The sequence below is a fragment of the Psammomys obesus genome, unplaced genomic scaffold, assembly GCF_907164565.1.
Source record: "Psammomys obesus unplaced genomic scaffold, mPsaObe1.curated_primary_1811, whole genome shotgun sequence".
Classification (NCBI taxonomy): Eukaryota; Metazoa; Chordata; class Mammalia; order Rodentia; family Muridae; genus Psammomys; species Psammomys obesus.
The window spans coordinates 12,489,784-12,509,559 of record NW_026585691.1 but is presented as its reverse complement, the minus strand read 5'-3'; the positions used below and the strand labels follow the sequence as shown (position 1 = coordinate 12,509,559).

Genomic DNA, 19,776 nt, shown 5'->3' with positions numbered 1-19,776 from the left:
ATTTCTAAATATTCTATTTTAGTTTTCATTGGTGCAATATAACCAAATGTACTAATTTCCCTTCGACAACATTAAACTTTCAAAGGAGTTATATTTAATACCAGGAAAGTATTTATAATACTATTGGGGAAATACTGGCATAGAATTAAACTGGACTCAGCACACTCATCAAGAATTAGAGTAGAAATCTATTATATGATATGGGAACCTTTAAAAATAGATTTTACTGATATGGCATCCAAAAAGAATATATATTTTTAAATAAATAAAATGTGGATATACATGATACCATATAGAGAGAAATGGAATGACCCAGACTGATTTTAGGAAATTCCCCACTTCCCTTCTTTTATTGCAGTCATAAACATAATACAGATCTGTTTCGTTATTGCAACAATTACTTCGGGCTAGTGGCAGCCACACGAACGTACTACCATATTTCTGTACTTCTTCAAAATGACGTTGGAGCTGTCGTCAAAGTACAGGACAGAAATGGCATTTAGTTTGGTTGGAGCACAGCAAGGCTTGGGGACGTGGTCAGGAAACATCAGGTGTACCTAGCAACGAAAGAAGAAAGAAAGAAAAGGTGTCTTTTGGAGAAATGGAGTAGACGCTTTATCTACAGCTTTAGGAATGTGATGCTTATATATTGTGACTCCCTGACAAGTGTATTCATCGTCCGACTCCTGGGGTAAGGGCTGGTTAACAGGACGTATTCTCACCTGACAGGCACTGATAATCAAAACAACAGTTCTATGTATAAGCAGTCAATCAAATAAGGCAAGCTCTGTATGAAACATTCCGCAGAATTTTTTTTCCCCCGAGGGAAAAGCATAAAGATTTGCACTGCCCTGGTTAGTATGGACCTGGTATCTTCTACGGACACTGCCAAATTAACAGAGGCTGTGGGCTCACGTCAGTGAAGACACGCTCAGAATACAGAAAGGTTTAAGTCTACAGAATATTGTAATAGGCGAAACGATACATAGCAAATGTTGTGCCAACTCTGACTCTTCCGTGGCGAAGTTAAGCTAAAAACCACAACGAAATAAAATCTATACTTGTTTTGCCTGCACTTGGGACTCTTTTCCTCTTACTGGGTCGCCACAACCAGCCGTGATATGAGGGTTTGTGTCTGGTCTTGTTAGGTCTTGTTATAGGCCGTGTTTGGTGGATACCCATGGGAGGCTTGCTCTTTTTTCTCTCTCTCTCTCTGTCTTCCTTTTTTAAGGGAAACAAAGGAGGAGTTGGTCCTGGGGAGAGAAGAGTTTAGGGCAGGATCTAGGAGGAGTGCAGAGAGAGGAAACTGCCTTGGGGATAGAATAAGTTTTTTTTTTTTTTAATCTATTACTTTAGAGCAATGATTTCAACTCTTCTTCATAGATTTTTTTTTTTTTTTTACCAGAATGGCTGGAGTTATGCATTATTTCCCTTTCCCTATACACACTGTAGAAAACTGCCAAAAAGCAAGCTGAAACTGAACCAAGGGGTCCAGACAGTTAGCAAATTGAATATCCATTCCCTTAAAAGATTAAAACTGTAGCTGTACGGAAAAGTGAAATGCTTAAATAAAAGCTTGGTACTCGTTGTGATGGGACTGGAAGTTTGCCTGTAAGTTATAATAATGGAGCTAGAAGCCAGAATATGGTTCCCACCTACTCTGGCCCTTCCCCCAAAGGAGTTTATGGGAAGTCCCCTTGATGAGCCTTAAGGGATCTACAAAAAAGCAAGCAGAGCCTCTTAGAGTTTTGGCTTCCCCGTACCCTAGCTGAAATGATATAGGAGGCCTGCTTGTGAGCAGAAACACAGCACAAATGAGTGATCCCGCGTGAACCTGAAATTTCCTCAGACCTCACAAAACTAAAAGTTGGAGAGCTTTTACGGGTTTCAAGTGCAGCTCACATTCCTCATCAGCTTTATCTCCTGCAGCCCTCACAGGCATGATTGATAACCCCCAGGTTTCAATGGCCTTGGCAGCCTCAGGAAGCAGCGGCTCCAGACAAAATGGATTGTTCTTGAATGATCCTTCGAACGTATTAGTCACAAACATGTTGTTCTTTAACAAAAAGCATGCCTGTCTTCTTGCTCCACATCCTTTGCAGAGCAAATGTAAGAATGTTCACAATACCAGAAACACTAAAGTCAAACTTTCCCTGTGAACTTGAGACCTGCAAAGATGTGTCTAACCTATCTGGGTAATAAACGACACGGAGAATAGTCTTCCAACTTCACCTCAAGGTTTCTCTTGGTTTGCTCTTTGATGCCACTTCTAGACTATTGCGAAAAGAACTAAAGCTCTTGTTTATGTATTTAAAAGAAAAAAACCAAAGTAAATAAGGAAAGAGGATTATTTGATAAAGGATTTTTTTTTCAGATTAGTATTCATGCTTAGTCTGAGGGAACTTTGATAAACTGGATACATACCTAAGAAAGCAGAATTTAGCATTCTCAGCCAGACACCATTATGTTACAAATGAAAACAAAACATGAATTTTTTGAGAAATGAAGTAGCATTATTGTATAAGCTGTCCTAGTTAGGGCTTCTGTTGCTGTGATAGTGCATTGTGACCAAAAGCAACTTGGAGAGAAAAGGGATTACTGCATTTTATGACTTGTAGTCCATCATCCAAAAAAGTCAGAGCAGAAATCTGAAGGCGAGAGCTGAGGTGAAGGTCATGAAGAAACGCTGCTTACTGGCTGACCCCTTGCAGCTTGCTCAGCCTGATGTCTGCTAGCACTTTATACCTAAAGGAGCCCCACCCACAATGAGCTGGGCCCTCCCACATGGATCATCAATCAAGAAAATGCACCCCAGGATTGGCCACAGGTCAGTCTGTGGGATCATTTTTTTTTCTCACTGAGGTTCGCTCCTCCAAAATGACTGGAGCTTGTGTCGAGGTGACATAAAACTACTCAGCACATAAACTAATAGTGGCTGTTCCTCTCTGTCACTACATAGATAGTGGCCGTACTGTCCCTTCAGAAGATGACTGGGGGAGGGGCATGCCTCTCCACCTACCAGTAGAAGCCTGAGTGCAGCATCTTTGCAGGGTCTCTCTGCTCCCCATTGCTCAAGGATACTAACCCAAGGAGTATTGATGAGGTGAAGGCATATCTGACCTTACTTCTCCCCAGGGAGTCACAGCATACCTCACACACTGTCATTAAAGTAGGCTAGCTCATGAAAAGAACATGTTACATGTGGCTGACCAAGAGGCTTGTTTGCTTGCTTGTTTTTCCTCTCCCTGATTTTGTTTCTAAAACTTTTCGTAGAACCCAGGATTACCCACCGTAGGTGAGCACGTCAGGCCAGGCTTTTAAGCCAGGTAAGTGATTCCAGGTAAGCATCAAGGTATTCAAGTACTTGATATGTCTATTTATATTATTTATATTATGTTAATGGTATTATTAATTATGTTAATGAGTTCTTATTTAAAAACTAGCTCCTCTCTCCATCAGCTTTTGACCTTTTTTCAAGGTCAAATACAAATTCTAAGCACTTGAAATGCAAATTCTAAGCCTTTGGAGCAGAGATTCCTAAACAAGCCTCCCTCAGGCGATAGGGTCATTCTGCCTTTAGAAGAACTACTCTGCTCTGCCATTGTTTCATACTTCTAGAGCTCTGTTCTCTTCTTTTTCTCCTGTATACATAACCATGATTTTCATACTAAGCCAGACACTAAACAGCAACTCCATCACATAATCTAGTGCACCTCCTAAGAGATTGCTGTACTCCAGAGACTATGCCTCTGACACATCAGTATGTTTTGAGAGGTTGGGTATGTTTATTAGATGTAGTATAATCACAGATGACTGAGTTCGTATTACAGTACCTTATGCACAAGGGTATGATGAGATTACTAGAAACTCGATCATTACTAACCATATGGAAGTATAGAAGAAGAAAACAGAAAGGTAATTGTTCTTCTAAAATGACAGAAGAGAAGAGAAACTGAGGATAAGGGGAAAAAAATAGAAATTATCCCGTTACTTATATACAATTTTCAATTACTGTAGTACCAAAGTATATTAAGAAATTACTTAAAATAATTATATCAAAAGCTCTCAGATGAAGTTCAGTGCAACTTTTATTCAGTGTTTCAGCAAAGATTACTAGTGAATTGCTGGCTTAAAAACTCATATGGTTGATCACTGTGTAAGGATAAAATCTATGCAGAGTAGAAACTTCATTTAATTACTTCAGCTTCCCCAGCTGAGTTTGTCTAATTCTGAGACAGGATTATTGATTTAAACCAATCAGAATTTCTTACTGTACCCACAATTGTTATCCCAGCTATAAGTTACAAAGAAATTTAAGAACTTGAGGTTGATAATTAAATTTTCCTTAAAGAAACTGTATTTGCATTAAAAACCATTTTCTATCCCATAAGCATAAAACATACCAGAGTCTGGACTATGGCATGGTTGGTGGCATTCATATGGGCATTAAGTGGAAAAGAACATTCTCCATCACAATAAAATGCTGCATAGCCTTCTGGAGCTATGATCCAGTCCTGAAATATACAAAAGCAAGAAAAAGAATATCAGCTAAATGACAGTAAAGGCACATAATTCTTAAGGGATACTCAGAGATATTCTACTTGAACACATTTCCCTTCTTAATCCAACAATTATTCTAAAAGTCCAGCTTCTCCTACCTCCTTTAATTTTTAGTTGAAATTTACAACAAAGGTATAACTATTTCACAAGAAGTTGTCCTTTCTAATTTCTCCCAAGAGGTTACTGTAGAAAATGTAGTATACATTAATCATTCTGTGTTTGAGAATAAAACCATAATCATAAAATAGAATCTTAAATATTGTTTAAACTGGAAATGGCTAATGCTGAGGCATTCAAGTGAACCAGACAATGTGGGGAGTGTATGACGTCTTGAGTGAATCTTTGTCATTAACATGAGCAAGGCCATATCAAAGCCACCCCAGTGGCTCACACCCATGGAAATGCCAAGGTCTTCCCTGGGATAGGTTAGAGGAATGGCAAGACCTTCCCCTAGTTGGAGTATGAACGTTGACAGGATGTGCAGGAAGTATCAAGCGCAGCTTCTTCCTCCCTGATGAACGCAGACTGAGACTGCTTCCCTCCAGAGACCCCCTATCAAGATCAGTTAGCTCACCTCTGCCTTGTTCATTTGCATATCATTGGCTCTGAGTTTCCCCCAGCTGCAGGTGGTACATCTCCATCAGAGCACAGGACACATTCGATCCCAGCTTTTCTGTTTATACAACTGACAGCTCCTCACGCCCAGTCATGCTACTCAGGTCAATACCAAAGCCCTGCAGGTCAAGGCGAGTGGTATCCAATGTAAATCCTTGACTGCACGGAACTCCCATTGTCTTGCACGGCCAGACAAGAGAAAAAAGCTACAGTAGCAAGTGCCAGTGCACAAAGAAAGTTAAGGGAGAGAGCATTTCTATAAGTCAGGTATGGGCCAGAGGATGAGCAGGATCCAGAGACAGACAGTTATATGTTTGTGCCTCGAAGCTTATTTTCAGAAACCATGGAAATGAGGTAAAACCATTAGGATTGCGTCAGTGTTTAGACTATGTTGAGACAAGGCTAGACACTCAGACTGAGGAAAGAGACTATGAGAATGCAGTCCCCCAGCCCGTTGTGAAATTGCAGGGTCTGGGCTGCAGCAAGGTTTAAAGGGAGGTAAACTCACTCTTTGACAGAAAACTCTGTTTAGGGCAAGGGATCTGGATGGGAAGGCTAATAGTTGTAACTGCTTTCCTGTTTGGGGGCAATCTAATGCACAGACTCAAAATCAAACATCAGAGGAGGGAGAATGAGGCGTGGCTTTGAGAAATAACCTGGCAGTTCTATTTCTGTGATGTCTGGTGATCATGCCCACGCAGGTAAGTCCAGTCCAAAGAGGAGCCCACTGGATCTATGTCTCCAGCAGCTGGTGGTCACATCCTTCCAGACCTGTTTATATTAATGACTCCCTCCACTTGGGAGGGCACTCCTATAACCACCTGAAGTCCCAGTGGGCTCCATTCCATGAACCAAAAGGGGCTATGATTTTACCCAAATGCGCTTCTCCTTTATTATCCTCTTGGGACATTCCTCTTAAAAAGACCAGGAGAGCCACCATGACATGGAGTGGTAGCCATGTTAAATATAAGAATATAGAACTTCTAGAATTTGAGGCCTCCGCATATACAATGGCTCGCTCTCATCCCCCACCCCCACTGAAAAAACTGTAGAGCATATAGTGTTAAACCGGTCCCTGGCTATGCTCTCTGAAGGCATTGCTTGTTAGACCCTGCTCATAAACACAATGTTAGTGGCACTAATGTCATGTAATGGTCCACTAATGGCTCCACAGAAGGAATGATACAGTGTTTTGGTATTTGCCCAAACTCCAGGGAGACAAAGGATCTTGTATGGAACTATGAAAATTGGCAGCTGTCACCAACCTTTTTATTATTACCAGTTGGTCAATGGCTGACCTCAGTAAGTGCAGTATGGATAAAGGAGGGTTGCAGCAACAACATCAGACAGGATTTGATATGTCAGAGATTATCAAACATATGCATGACAGAAGCTCTTATACTGGAAGCAAATTTAATAGGAATTAATTAAGACCCACTTCCAGAGTGCTTGAACCCACAATAGCAATACTGTAGATATGGACCAATTACATTGGCACACCCTAGAAATCCAAAGACTTAATGATCAGATTGTCTCCACTGCTCATGTTGCAAAAACAATCCTTGATGAGCTTCAAGGCTTCAAGCCTTTTAACACGGGTCAATTTGTTAAAACTTTCTTTGTTGTTTCTGTTGGGGATTATGGCTATTTGTTCTTTCTTTTTCTCAACCTTACAGTCTGCAATTGAGCGTTGCAACAAACCACCTTGGGACTAAAACTGAAGACATCCTGAATGTCTAAATAATAAGAAGTGGGGAGATGTGAGGAGCAGATGAAGTCCTGAGTGAGTGTTCATTTTTAATATGAGCGCGCCCTTGTCAAAGACCCCAGGGCCTCAGATTCTTGGGAATGACAAGGCCCTCCCCTGGTATGAGTACAGATGCGGACAGTGTGTGCAGAAAGCATCAACTGCAGCTTCCTCCTCAAGAAAGACTAGAGCGTGAGCCTGCTTCCCTGTAGGGCCCCCACACACATGTGGATGAGTTAGCATCTCCATCAGAGCACACAGTCCACTTGACCCCAGCTTTTCTGTACTCATGTCAGTCATTTCTTCATTCCCCTGTTGCCCTAGTCAGGTCAAATCCCAAAGCCATGCAGGCTTTATCAAGAAAAGACATGGAAAACAGAACTGAGCTGATTGTCATCAATGTTTGATAAGTCATTCCCAGCGTTAAGAGTCATGCAAGTTGGACTCAGTGGCCGGCTCTCTGATCACCTCCTCCTGGCAGGGGAGCAACCTTGCCAGGCCACAGAGTAAGACAACCAGTCTTGATGAGACCTGATAGGTTAGGGTCAGATAGAAGGAAAGGAGGACCTCCCCTATCAGTGGACTAGGGGAGGAGCATAGGGAGGAGACGAGGGAAGGGGTCACAGCTGGGATACAAATTGAATAAAGTATAATAAATGATAATAATAATAGATAGAAAAGTGAAATGTCACACTGAAAATTAATATAATTTCCCTACCCGCAAAGAAACAAAATAAGTATTACATATACATATATAATTAAATTATCCGTAACAAAAGTTTAATCATAAAATTTTACTTTCTATACTTCAGAAAACTCCAGTGAAGGGGTAACCTACATAATGGGGAAGAGATTTTACCAGCTATACATCTAACAAATGGTTAATATCTAGAAAGTATGAAGAATCAGAACAGTTAAACATTAAGAAAATAATAAATTTTAAAATTTTTAAAATAAATTTTAAAAATGGGGAAAGAATTTTAGTTCTCAAAACATGGCATACAAATAGCTAAGAAAGTATTTTTTTAATATTCAACATTCTTAAACCCCCAAATAATAAAAATTAAAACTTTTTTTTGAAATTTCACTTTATATTAGTCATAATTCCTAAAGTATAAATAAATATAAAACAACAATTGCTGGTGTGAATGTGGGGAATGAAGAACATTTATTCACTGCTGCTGAGAAAGAGAAATGATGGTCACTGTGGCTACTATCTCTGAGGTTCCTCGGTAGATGAACCACATCATTCAGCCTTGCACTCTTGGGCATTTACCCAAAGAACTCTATATCCTACTATAGAGATGCCTACTCATCCATACTCACTGATGCTCTACTTATAGCAACTAAAAACTCAAAACAGCCTCGATGTCCATCAACTGATGAACGTGTAATGAAAATATTATTGAATATCATTCTGTTGTAAGACAAATAAAATTAACAACTAAATGGATGGGTCTGGAAGCAATTATTATGAGTGAGGTAACCCAGACCCGGAAAGACAAGTATCACGTTTTACCTCATTTATGAATGTTATTTTTGAATCTTCAGATGTGTGTGTTTTATTTGAAAACCCATAAGAGTGGGAAAACTGCAAAGGACTATGGGGAGGAACTTTTAAGAAAAGCAAGATGCAATGTATTTGTATAAAATGTTATGTGGGACTAATGAAACAAGAAAGGTTAGATTTGAGTGGAGGAGGCAATTGCAGGGTAAGGCATGATATATATAACATAAAAGACCTTTTCTTAAATGCAATATAGAACATCTCACTGTAGAGGCGGTGGTGTGCATACATACATATACAGAGAGAATGTTTTAAAATGGAGTTACCCTGAACAATGCCCCTCCTGAACAATACAAGCTAACAACTTGTGCTAAAAAAGCACAATGCCAGGGATAGGTTGCTTCTTCATGAGTTGTTACCAAGTGAGATTCCAAGCACCTCCAAACATCACAAGCTATTGCCCATCAATGGTCCTGGTTGCCTTCCTGAACTTGACAATAAGACCCTATTGCTGAAGATGCCACACACTTAAGTCACGAAGCATTGAGAAATATAGTGGAATCATCCTGCATGCTTCATTTCTACTGGCTAGCATCATGGTGGTAGAAGGTGCTATCCATATTACTGAAGGATAAGAGTAATCAATGATTTTAACAAACTGTGAACTATATCAGATACAGTGATGGCTGGCCTGCCAAGGCAGACCCACTGGTACAATAGGGGTCCTAAAGTCACTGTCCAGTTGGATATGTCATACTCCACAAGATGAAACTTACCTGACACCAGTATTAGGTCCAGAACCTATGGCTAGAGAGGTTCTAGTCTCCAGGGGAGAATATACTGTTGTTTTGCTGCTGAATGGACATAATATTAACCAAATTCTAATGACTTACTGCTATACCCATGGACTATTGAACCTCTCAAGCCCCCTCAGGAAAGCTTGCATTATAGTAGGTAGTGCTTACCACAGAGATCCACACTAGACGAAGTGCAAAGAATGAGAGACTATGGAATGAATGATCGGTCCTGAATGGAAGATATGTACTACACCCACCTCTTCGCAAAACTCGGGAAGCATCGTGGAAGTAGGAGCAGAACGATATTAAAAGCCAGAGGCTATGGATGACAAGGAGACAGTGTCTCTGGACACAGTAGGGTAAACACACAATTTGTAGTAGGTGTGACAGCATGCACAAGACCCAAAACTAGACAAAAGCCCAGGGTGGAGAAGGGAATTCTGCTTATAACTCCACCTCCAAACAGGTCGTTCCTGGAAATTGAGAGTTGCCAGGAACAGTTTTCTCTAAGAGTGTAGCCCCTGTTCCATGAAAGGCACACATAGAAGAATATTTGAGGAGTGCAAATTGATCTTGGTTTCTTTTTTTAAAGAACCCAAACCCAAAGTTTAAAGAACTTTTTTAAAGAATGGGTGAGGAAGTGGAATGTACCTGGGAAGAGCTGAAGAATGAGGGTGAATATGATCAAAATATGTCAGATGAAATTTTGAAAGAACCAATAAAATCATAAAAAACAAGAATGCATTAAAAACAAATATATAGTTCCATTTATATCATTATCTTAATTTTTGAATATAATCCTATGAAGGTGGCTCCATATACTGAGAATTTGTTGGAATACCAAAAGAAATCTGAAAACTTTGTATTAAATTGTTCTGAGACATTAAAACTGTTTTACTAAATCTCCTCTCTACCTCATTTGTGAAGCATATTAAAAATGGTAATATTATTATGAGATTTAAGTGAAAGTTTTCTGTGCAAACCTGCCTTATGATTTAAAGTTTATAGTTGGAATTTCTATTGCCTAGACAGAACTGTGATCCTGGAGGAGGTAGTGTAGGTGTTTATACTAATCCAAACAAGTCATTTATCTTCATAAAATTAAAAATTCTGGTGGTGAGGTAAAGATGACTCCATGGGTAAGAGTGCTGACTGGGAAAGAATGAGAACTTGGGTGAAAATCTGGAAAATGAGGGGCATGTCTGTCATGCTTGCTCATAATCCCAGGATCTTCTACACTGGAGTAGGAAAGACATGAGAATCACTGGCCTTTCCTGGCAGCCAGCTTAGTCCCAAAGACAGTGATAAACAGACTCAGCATGAGAAAATTATTTCAAAGAATAAGGTGGAAAATGATAGGTCAGGGCATGTGATACCCTCATCTAGCCCGCACATGTGCTCACAGATATGCACACTCAGACCTGTACAAAAATAAATAAATGTTTATTATAAATGCAAGACATAGTGGCACATGCCTATAATCCCAGTACCTGGGACACTGAGGCAGGAGAAGGACTTGAAGAAATCTTGGACTGCATAGTGAGACCCTGACTCGTGTAAAATAAAAGCCTTGGGATATTTAAAGGACAATATTGTTTTTATCCATTCTTAAATGTTAAAGTGAAGAATGTTCCCTAGATAGTTATTAAACCCAACTCATTATTTTCCAATGAGCAAGGAGTAATAAAAAAATGAAAACGATGTCTGAATAGTCTTCAAAAGTGATTATTACGTTGGTACAATTACTAACAAGGACTATGACTTGCTAAGGATTTAAGATAAAACAGAAAAGAAGCACCTACATTGAAGATCTCACCTGCCATCCCAGATCCCGGAAACTTACATAAAGTTCATGCTTCTTGCAGGCTTGTTTTTGTTCGCTGGTATTATAATCTGCAGATTAAAGAAAAAGAAAAACTCAGGTCTTAAACGAATGACTGCCTATTAGGTTTGTAGTATATAGTTTCTGTGATGATTTTAAGAATAAGGTTTCTGGAAGAGATCATATTTGAAGGTGTAAAACATGAGTTTGACTCTTAATTAAGAGTTTTGGCTGCATTACTCAGTCATGTTTCTCCTGTAGAATATAGATGATATCAATTGCTTTGTAAAGTTCTAAAAAAGAATTCTCTTGCCACCTATCTGTCAGGCAAAGGATGGTTGCTGCCATTCGCTGAGTACTAAATACCAGCTGTGTGATCATTCATTAATTCAGCCACACTATACTGGTACTACATGTGGTGCATATTTACACGGTATCATTCGCGCACAGATGCTTTCAGAGTATCCAATGTCTCTGGAGATTATATTTAAGTAAGTATCATCAATCTAAGATTCCCCATTTTGAGTTTCTGATCACCACTCAAAAGCATATCCACTTTTAGACCTCTTCACTCACAGCGAATAGAAGTACCCACAGGGAAAAAAATCAAACAAAAACCTCAGAAAACCCACTCCCCTTTCCTTTCACTCTCATATCCAATCTGTCAGAAAAATCTCACAGGTGACTTTCAAACAGATTTCAGACTCAGTTGCTCACTGTCTCCTCCATTGCACCTAGACCAAGTCACCAGCACTAGCCAGGATTACGGCAGTATCATGAGTGATATTCTCTTCTTCTCCTTTTGTACCTTTACAATAAAGTCCTAAGTGGGCTTTTTATCAAATTAATTATTCATTTGTCTGAAAGAAGCCACGCTGTGGTTCTAATATCACCAGAAGTGAAATATCTGCAAAATGGCTACAGGCTTGGTGTAAGTTGGTCCCATTACCTCTCGCACTCATTTCCAGAAAAATTTCTCCTCCTTAGCCTTGTCCTAGCCATGACAACTACTTCTGGTTAAGCACTGTTGAGTTCAGACATCAGTTAGGGTCCTTACACTTATTGTAACCTTTTCCTGATCTTCTCTTGCCTGTACATCAACACAGCTGACTGCTGTATCCTTTGGTAACGTTTAAGCACCATCTTCTGCAGAGGGCTTCCATAACTAGTACATTTAATATTGTAATTCTGACACCCGCATTTCTTACTTCTCTTATCTTGTTTAGGTTGGCATAATGTTTCACTTACACCCTGTGAGATCCTCTGCCATTAGTTATTCATTACCTGTGTGGCTTCTTATCTATATTCCCTCCCTAGAATAAATCTTCACCAAGACAGGAAATCTGTTTCACTCTGGTTCATTGAGGTATACCAAGTACTAGAAACAGTAATGGATACATTATATGCATTTCATAACTATTTGGAGAATAAATGAACTTATTTCCTGTAGTTTTTGTAATTGAAGACACATTCATTACCTCTATTGCATATTTTGTGATGCATTCAAAAATATTAAAATTTATATAATTAACTTGTTTTAACAAGTTAAATATAAATGTAAAACTCTAATCTTGCATCTTTTTTCTTTCCAACTCTTTTATTCTTTTTTATTTTTAATTATACTTTATTTACTTTGTATCCTCCCTCTAGTTCCCTCCCTCCTCCCCTCCCAATCCTTCCCTTTCTCCCCCTTCTCCAACACTCCCCTCTCCAAGTCCACTGGTAGGGGAGGGTTTCTTTTTCTTCCTTCTGATCCTAGTCTGTTAGGTCTCATCAGGAGTGGCTGCATTGTCTTCCTCTGTGGCCTGGTAAGACTGCTCCCCCCTCAGGGGGAGGTGATCAAAGAGCAGGCCAATCAGTTCATGTCAGAAGCAGTCCCTGTTCCCATTACTATGGAACCCACTTGGACACTGAACTGCCATGGGCTACATCTGTGCAGGGGTTCTAGGTTATCTCCATGCATGGTACTTGGTTGGAGTATGAGTCTCAGGAAAGACCCCTGTGCTCAAATTTTTTGGTTCTGTTGCTCTCCTTATGGACCTCCTGTCCTCTCCAGCTCTTACTATTATTTCCCACTTCTTTCATAAGATTCCCTGCATTCTGCCCAAAGTTTGGCCATAAGTCTCAACATCTGCTTTGATAGTCTGCAGGGCAGAGCCTTTCAGAGGCCCTCTGTGGGAGGGTCCTAACTTGTTTCCTGTTTTCTTCTTCTTCTGGTGTCCATCCTCTTTGCCTTTTGGAGTGGGGATTGAGCATTTTAGCATCTTAAATAAAGTAAAACATCTTAAAAATACAAAATTTTACAGAATTTTTTTATGTTGTCTCTGGAATTCTCTCACACATTTTACAAATAACATTCTAACAGATTTTTTTTATTAATTTCAGTGTAAAAGAGGGAAAATTAAAGAGCAATTAAATTAACTTCAAAGAAATATTGGGTTAATATTTTACCTTCCAACTTAACGATTCAACTGCTGATGAGAGAGTTTCACACTAGAGACCAAATGGTGACTCTCTTGTCCTTATAATTATTTCAAAGAACTATGTGATGTCAGTTTATAAAATGTGATAGTAATTAAATTTTTAATTTAAATTTATTTTTTATAATTTATTCACTTTACCTCCTGATTGTAGCCCTCTCCTTCATCTCCTCCCAGTCCTACCCTCTCTCCCTCTCCTCTATTTTCTCAGAAAAGGGAAGCCCTCCTCCCCTACCATATGACCCCAGCCCATGCAGTCTCATCAGGAATACCTGCATCTTCTTCCTTTGTGGACTGGTAATGCCCCACCCACCATGGGGAAGTGATCAAAGAGTCTATGTCAGGGACAGCCCATGCTCCCCTTATTAGGACACTCACATGAAGACTGAGCTACATCTGAGCAAGGGGGTCCAGGTTCTCTCCATACATGGTCCTTGGTTGCTGCATCCGTCTCTGCAGGCCCCCATGGGCCCTGATTTGTTGGTCTGTTGCTCTCCTTGCAGAGTTCCTATCCCCTCCAGGTCTTTCCACCTCCTCCTTTTTCCATAAGATAGCCTACACTCTGCTAAAATTTTGGCTATGAGTCTCAGCATCTGCTTCGATATGCTGATCTGTAGAGTCTTTCAGAGGCCCTCTGTGGTAGGCTCTTGTCCTATTTCCTGTCTTCTCCCTCTTCCGAAGTCTATCTTGTTTGCCCTTCTGAATGAGGATTAATCCTCTTCCCTACGGTCCTCCTTTTTTGTTTAGCTTCTTTAGGACTATAGATTTTAGTATGTTTACCCTATATTATATGGCTAATATCCACTTATAAGAGAGTATATACCATGTCTCTTTCTGCTTCTAGGTTACCTCACCTCAGGATGACCTTTTCTAGTCCCATTCATTTGCCTGCAAATTTCATGATTTCCTTGTTTTTAATTGCTGAGTAGTATGTGGGGGTCACCACAACATGAGGAAGTGTGTATTAAAGGGTCACAGCCTTAGGAAGGTTGAGAACCACTGCCTTGGAGTCTACTGACTATCCAATGGACTTCTCTAAATGAACTCTTCCCAGATGTCTCCCATTCACTGTTTCTGCTTCTCGTCTCACTTTGCTTTCATACTCACAAACTGAATCAAATAAGATCAACAGTCACCTAGTGGTCATATCCGCTAGTAAGTGGATGTCAGTATCAGATGACAGACAGTAGAAGACAAGATGTGTCAGTATAGAAACAGGGCTGGCTAATGACCTATTGGATGTGTCTGAGTGATTGCTTGCAAAAAGTTTCTAAAACCTTTCACAATTCACAGAATAGTCCATTCCAATGTTAATTTTCTGCACAAATCATCTCAATTTAAAACATTTTTATGTTTGTAGCACTGTGGGATTTCCTGTGCAGTATTTATTTCAGAGGCCTCATTTGGAAACAAGCAAAACACTCATTAAAAAGTGACGTGATTAACTACACTAATTCCAGTTTTATTAAAAATGCTGTAACATCTTAAAAGAGCTAGGTCGTTTTTCTAGAAATATGACTAACTCACTTCTAAAATACATAAAACGTACATTGATGTAGTGGTGAACTCTTAAGCATGTATTGTAAAGCACTCTGGATAATTTAATTCATCCTATTCTCTTGTTTAAATTGATGTGTTTCGAGAGGCATAGGTTTCTGCTGTGTGCTTTAGACAGGAGGTAGTGTTTGCTTGACTAGAGAGTGAGTGCAGAATGTTTGAGGTAGGATTAACTATGTGAGAAGCTACCAAGGCTCTAGGCATGACCACCATTTGAGCAGAGCCACTTTCAAGGATTCTTAGTACTAAGCGTGTGATAAAAATATTTTCCAGCAGTTCTAACATGAGCTAAGACTTGGCATTTTTCCTGTTAGCTTTCACTGACTCTTAATCCTCTGCTGTTTTGAGCACTTTGTGTACCCCTTGAAACAACATCACGGTCTAGGGGTTCTTTCAAAACCTTATCAACCTAAAGATGTGGCTGGCTTAAAACATAGCTAATGCCTTTTCTTCTTTCCTCTACCAGTCAAATTTAAAAAAAAAAGAAAGAAAGAAAGAAAGAAAGAAAGAAAGAAAGAAAGAAAGAAAGAAAGAAAGATGTCACTATGCATAGTCAATGTGGCATTACCACTATCTTCCAAAGCATCACTGTTCAACCTTCTTGCCAGAGGAACTGGATGGTTCTGCAAGTATTCACTTGAATGAGGATGTTGCTTTTCCAGAAGCAATGAACATGTTAATATGCTTAGTAGGTGTTTGGTGGGCTCCTACTTTGTTTCAGATGCTCTTCTAGGCTTTCCCATAGTATTAGGTACAGGGCAGGAAACACTGACAAGTCCTAAGAACAGAATCTGATTTTTCTCCTTCCCTCTTCTTCTCCTTTCTCCCTCATTCCCTCCCTTCATTCCCTCTTTTTATCCTCCCTCTTTCCTTTTCCCCCTCCCCTCTGTTTTTATGTTTCCAAAGGGTTCCTAGATGACTCAGGTTGGCTTGGGATTCTGGATTTTCCAGCCGCAGCCTCCTGAGTAATGGGATTACACAAATGCACCACCATGTTCAGTATAGGAGTCTTTGAAACGGGACAAGTAGAGTAAAATAGTCTAAGAGACCTAACCTGGATCTTAATGCTCTTATGCCTTCTCCAGATGTCTAATATTTACAAGATGTATTAAAAAGCTTCAATTTTGACAAACCTCTATCATTACTATCCTAAACCTTCCTCCACTGTGAATTAGTCAGGGAGCCTTTATTCCATCAGTTATTATAAAAGCCTGGTTCTATTACGGCATCTACTATTTATATTTGGATAATTTTACATTTTCCCTGGCATTTTCAAGCCTCCCAAGTATCAAGTGTTCTGTTTATATTACCATTCCCTTTCTTTCAGCCCTGCCTTTTAACCCAAATCCTACGAGGCTTTTCTAGTCTGCTTGATTATTACCTATTGAAAGGTTAAGTCTCACAGAAAACAAGCTACTTTCTTATTATCAAAATATGAATGAGCTTCAAAACCATCTACCACATATTTCACAGTGATGCTTGCCAAGGACAAACTTTGCAAAAGAAAATATTAGTCTATGTATAAGCATATATACTAAATGTGCTGGGAAACTGGTGAAAAGGCTCCTGATTTTTGCTCCATGTGTTTTATTCATCTACGGTTATAGAAGTACATTTGTTACTTTGTGGTCAAGAAGAGAGGATAAATAGAGTCAGCCCACCGGGAAAAGGACTTTGATGATTCTGGTTGCTGGAACCTTCTGCCAGAGTAATTATAAGTTTGAATAATAAGAGCATGGCTGTCCTTTGTGCTTTTAAGTTTCCTCAAAAACTGTTTACTAGTCTATTCATTTTTAGAAAACCCCTTTCTTGATGTACAGTCTACATTAAGTTAAAATCACTTCAATCAAATTCAGAAACTTTCTACCTGAATATATATTTATATATATATATATATATATATATATATATATATATATATATACACCTTTGACAACATAGTCTTTGCAGTGAAAAGAGGGCCTTAGATTATTTTTCTCAATTTTCATATTCAGAGACTACAGCTTTTGCCAAACTAAATATTTTGTGAGTGTCTTTAACAAAGTAGCATAAAACTACCATTATTCTCCAATAGAACTCTGTTTGAAAGCTTCATTTTGTATGTAGCATTTAATTCAGTATAATGTAGCACCATATATAATTCTCTCCTACTGCTTCTGTTTTTAGACAGACCAAGCGAACTTCTGTCTAACGTGATGAATCTGGTAGGAAGTTGAATGAATTCCACCTTTTGAGAACATCAGGTTCTAGGAGATTTGTGACTTTGAAGTAACCTCAAAAATGAAGATTTTAAAAATAATAGCAAAGGCTATTTGAAATCAGATTCTTAATTTACTGAAATACTGCTAGTGAGACTCATGGATGTTCCACGCATCTGCTCATCTGTTGTGCCTATAAAGGTATTGTATATACAGTAGCTGTAAAGACAGAGCCAGTAAGCAATTTTTTTTTTACTAAGTTGAGGTGTGCTAGGATTGGCAAACCTCCAAATGTATTTTTCATAGATGGAAATAGATTTGTGTAATAAAGTAGACATCAATTTTGCCTCCTATAAGACACTACTGTAGACTAAACTAAGCAAGGTCCTTCTCAGCATAAAGTTTCCAGTGAAGGCACCAGCAAATGCCTACTTTCTAATCAGTGATGATTCTATCCCCTTTCCCAACCAAAAGGAGATTAAATTAAAACTCAATGTAGACTGACATCAGCTGTACATTTGTAATATTTTGCTGAAAAGTTTTTTGTATGCATGCAATTGGACAGTCCAGATATCAGCCCACCTGATAATTAAGGGAAATACAGACAACCTTGATTCTCTGACCGTCTGCCCATGTTCCTCTTCTCTAGAAAGAATCTGAGCTAGATGGTTCACACCTAAATAGCAAAGAAAGAACTGTATGCTGAATTCACCTGGTTGACCATCCCTCGGGGAAGTTGGCCTGCGAATTGTGTCATTTCATTTTGGCTAGACTTTGTTGACTTAGTCATTTCATAACTTTATTACTGCCAGCTTGATTTTAATTTGAATGGAATCTTTCAACACATGAAGGTACATCAGAGTTATTTTTGAGTGAATTAGTGAGTGATTCACTGGTGAAACATTCTGGGGATGCTAGAACCATCACCCAGACGATTTAATATACCAAATGAAAGTATATGCAGCTGGCAAATTTATTGTGGCAACTTGACTTGTAACATATGACCCAATAATTCTCTGAGCACAACTGTCACTCTCATTTTATCTTACCTCCAGCGCTGGACATCCTGGAGGGGTCGTGATGAGAACTGGATTTATTGCGGTTTTGATTTTTCCGTTTGCTGGCTGCTCTCACGGATCGAAGAAGTACCTCACTTGCCTTGAAGAAGGCCACCATGAATGGCTGTTTTGACTGAGGCCCGTGTCTTCCCACAAGACCAGCGGATTTCACATTGATGCTGCGTCCTAGGACATAACACACAAACACTCAGTTTACGAGAGAGAGATAACGTGGTGCGGATGAGTCCTGTAGTCCTTTGGAAAGGAGAAAATAATGTAAGCATTATCAGAATGTTTTCTTTCTAGATCAAGGTTCTTATGAACCTTGATGTTGATGATCAAATGAATATTCAGGCAGATTCGTTTAATTGTCTCCTTCTCCCACCACAGCACAGAATACACAGCAGAACGTCAGGTGACATCCTGCGGCTGCTCTCATTCTCTGACACTTTCTCAAACAGCAAGGAAGGTTACGGGCTTGCTTACCCATCAGCCTGAAAATTTCCACATCAAACATAGGTCCCAAAGTCAACTCTGGACTTTTCTACATTGTAGACCCCCTAATTTTTCTCTAAGTGATTAAAAATTGAACCCCTGAAGGGTGTTTCTACTTCTTTTCCAGCCACCTTCAGCCTTTCTTATGTGAATCAATACCGATAGCCTTTTCCTATTCACTTCTGGCCATATCAGTAAACTTCACAAAGCTGTTTGCTCTGCTATTAACATTCTTCATGTCATTCCAGGAGATTTTTCCTGGGAATGCAGGTTTGTTGTGAACTCCATTCTCGCTGTAAAATACTTTGAAACAAACGTATTTTGTGTTGTTTCTCTGTGAATTTCGTAGCATGTACCCCAATTTCACTCATCTCCCCAGTGCTCCATACCCACCCTCCACCCCCGAAAGAAAACAAAAAATAAAAATTAATTAGTTAACTAAATAAACATCTCGCAGCGGAAACTGCGGTGTGTCACAGCGTATCGCACAGTATGCCTTTCTGTCCACACATCTTTACTTGCAAACGTTCATTGTAATGAGTCCTTGATCTGGTTCAAGGCCTCTCACTGCTGCTACACCATCAATAATGAATCCTCAAAGGGACTTCTCTCTGATATCTTATTGTTGCCCTGTGTTATGGAGGTCTTGCAACTTTGATTCTGCAGGACAGGCCCCTTCACGTGCTTCAGCAGTTCATAGATGACATAGGCATTGGGGAGGACCAACATAAAGCCCTGGATCTGGGCCTGGGTGGTAGCTGAGTTGGTAGGTCCACCAGCTCTCCCTCACACACACACACCGCCATGGCCAGCTCTCCTGCTCTGCTCAGGTAAGGGGCTGGACTGGCTCTTCTGTGCCACTGTCGCTGGGGCCAGCTCTCCTTCATCCACTTTGGAGAGCTGGCCCCAAGAGCATGAGAGCCAGTGAGCTGGTCTAGAA

The 19,776-nt window shown here is 39.6% G+C and overlaps 1 protein-coding gene across 2 annotated transcripts in view; it reads right to left on the bottom strand.

Moving 5' to 3' along the window:
* Positions 1-114: 114 nt before the first annotated feature.
* Bmp5 (bone morphogenetic protein 5) overlaps positions 115-19,776 on the bottom strand; it is a 118,913-nt gene continuing 99,251 nt past the window's right edge. For both annotated transcript variants that reach the window (XM_055596967.1, XM_055596972.1), the window contains 4 exons: positions 18,333-18,527; positions 11,043-11,119; positions 4,404-4,514; positions 115-557 (listed from right to left, as the gene is read on the bottom strand). In XM_055596967.1, the coding sequence (XP_055452942.1) occupies positions 408-557; positions 4,404-4,514; positions 11,043-11,119; positions 18,333-18,527 (533 nt within the window). In that variant the 3' untranslated portion in view covers positions 115-407. The remainder of the gene's footprint in view (positions 558-4,403; positions 4,515-11,042; positions 11,120-18,332; positions 18,528-19,776) is intronic.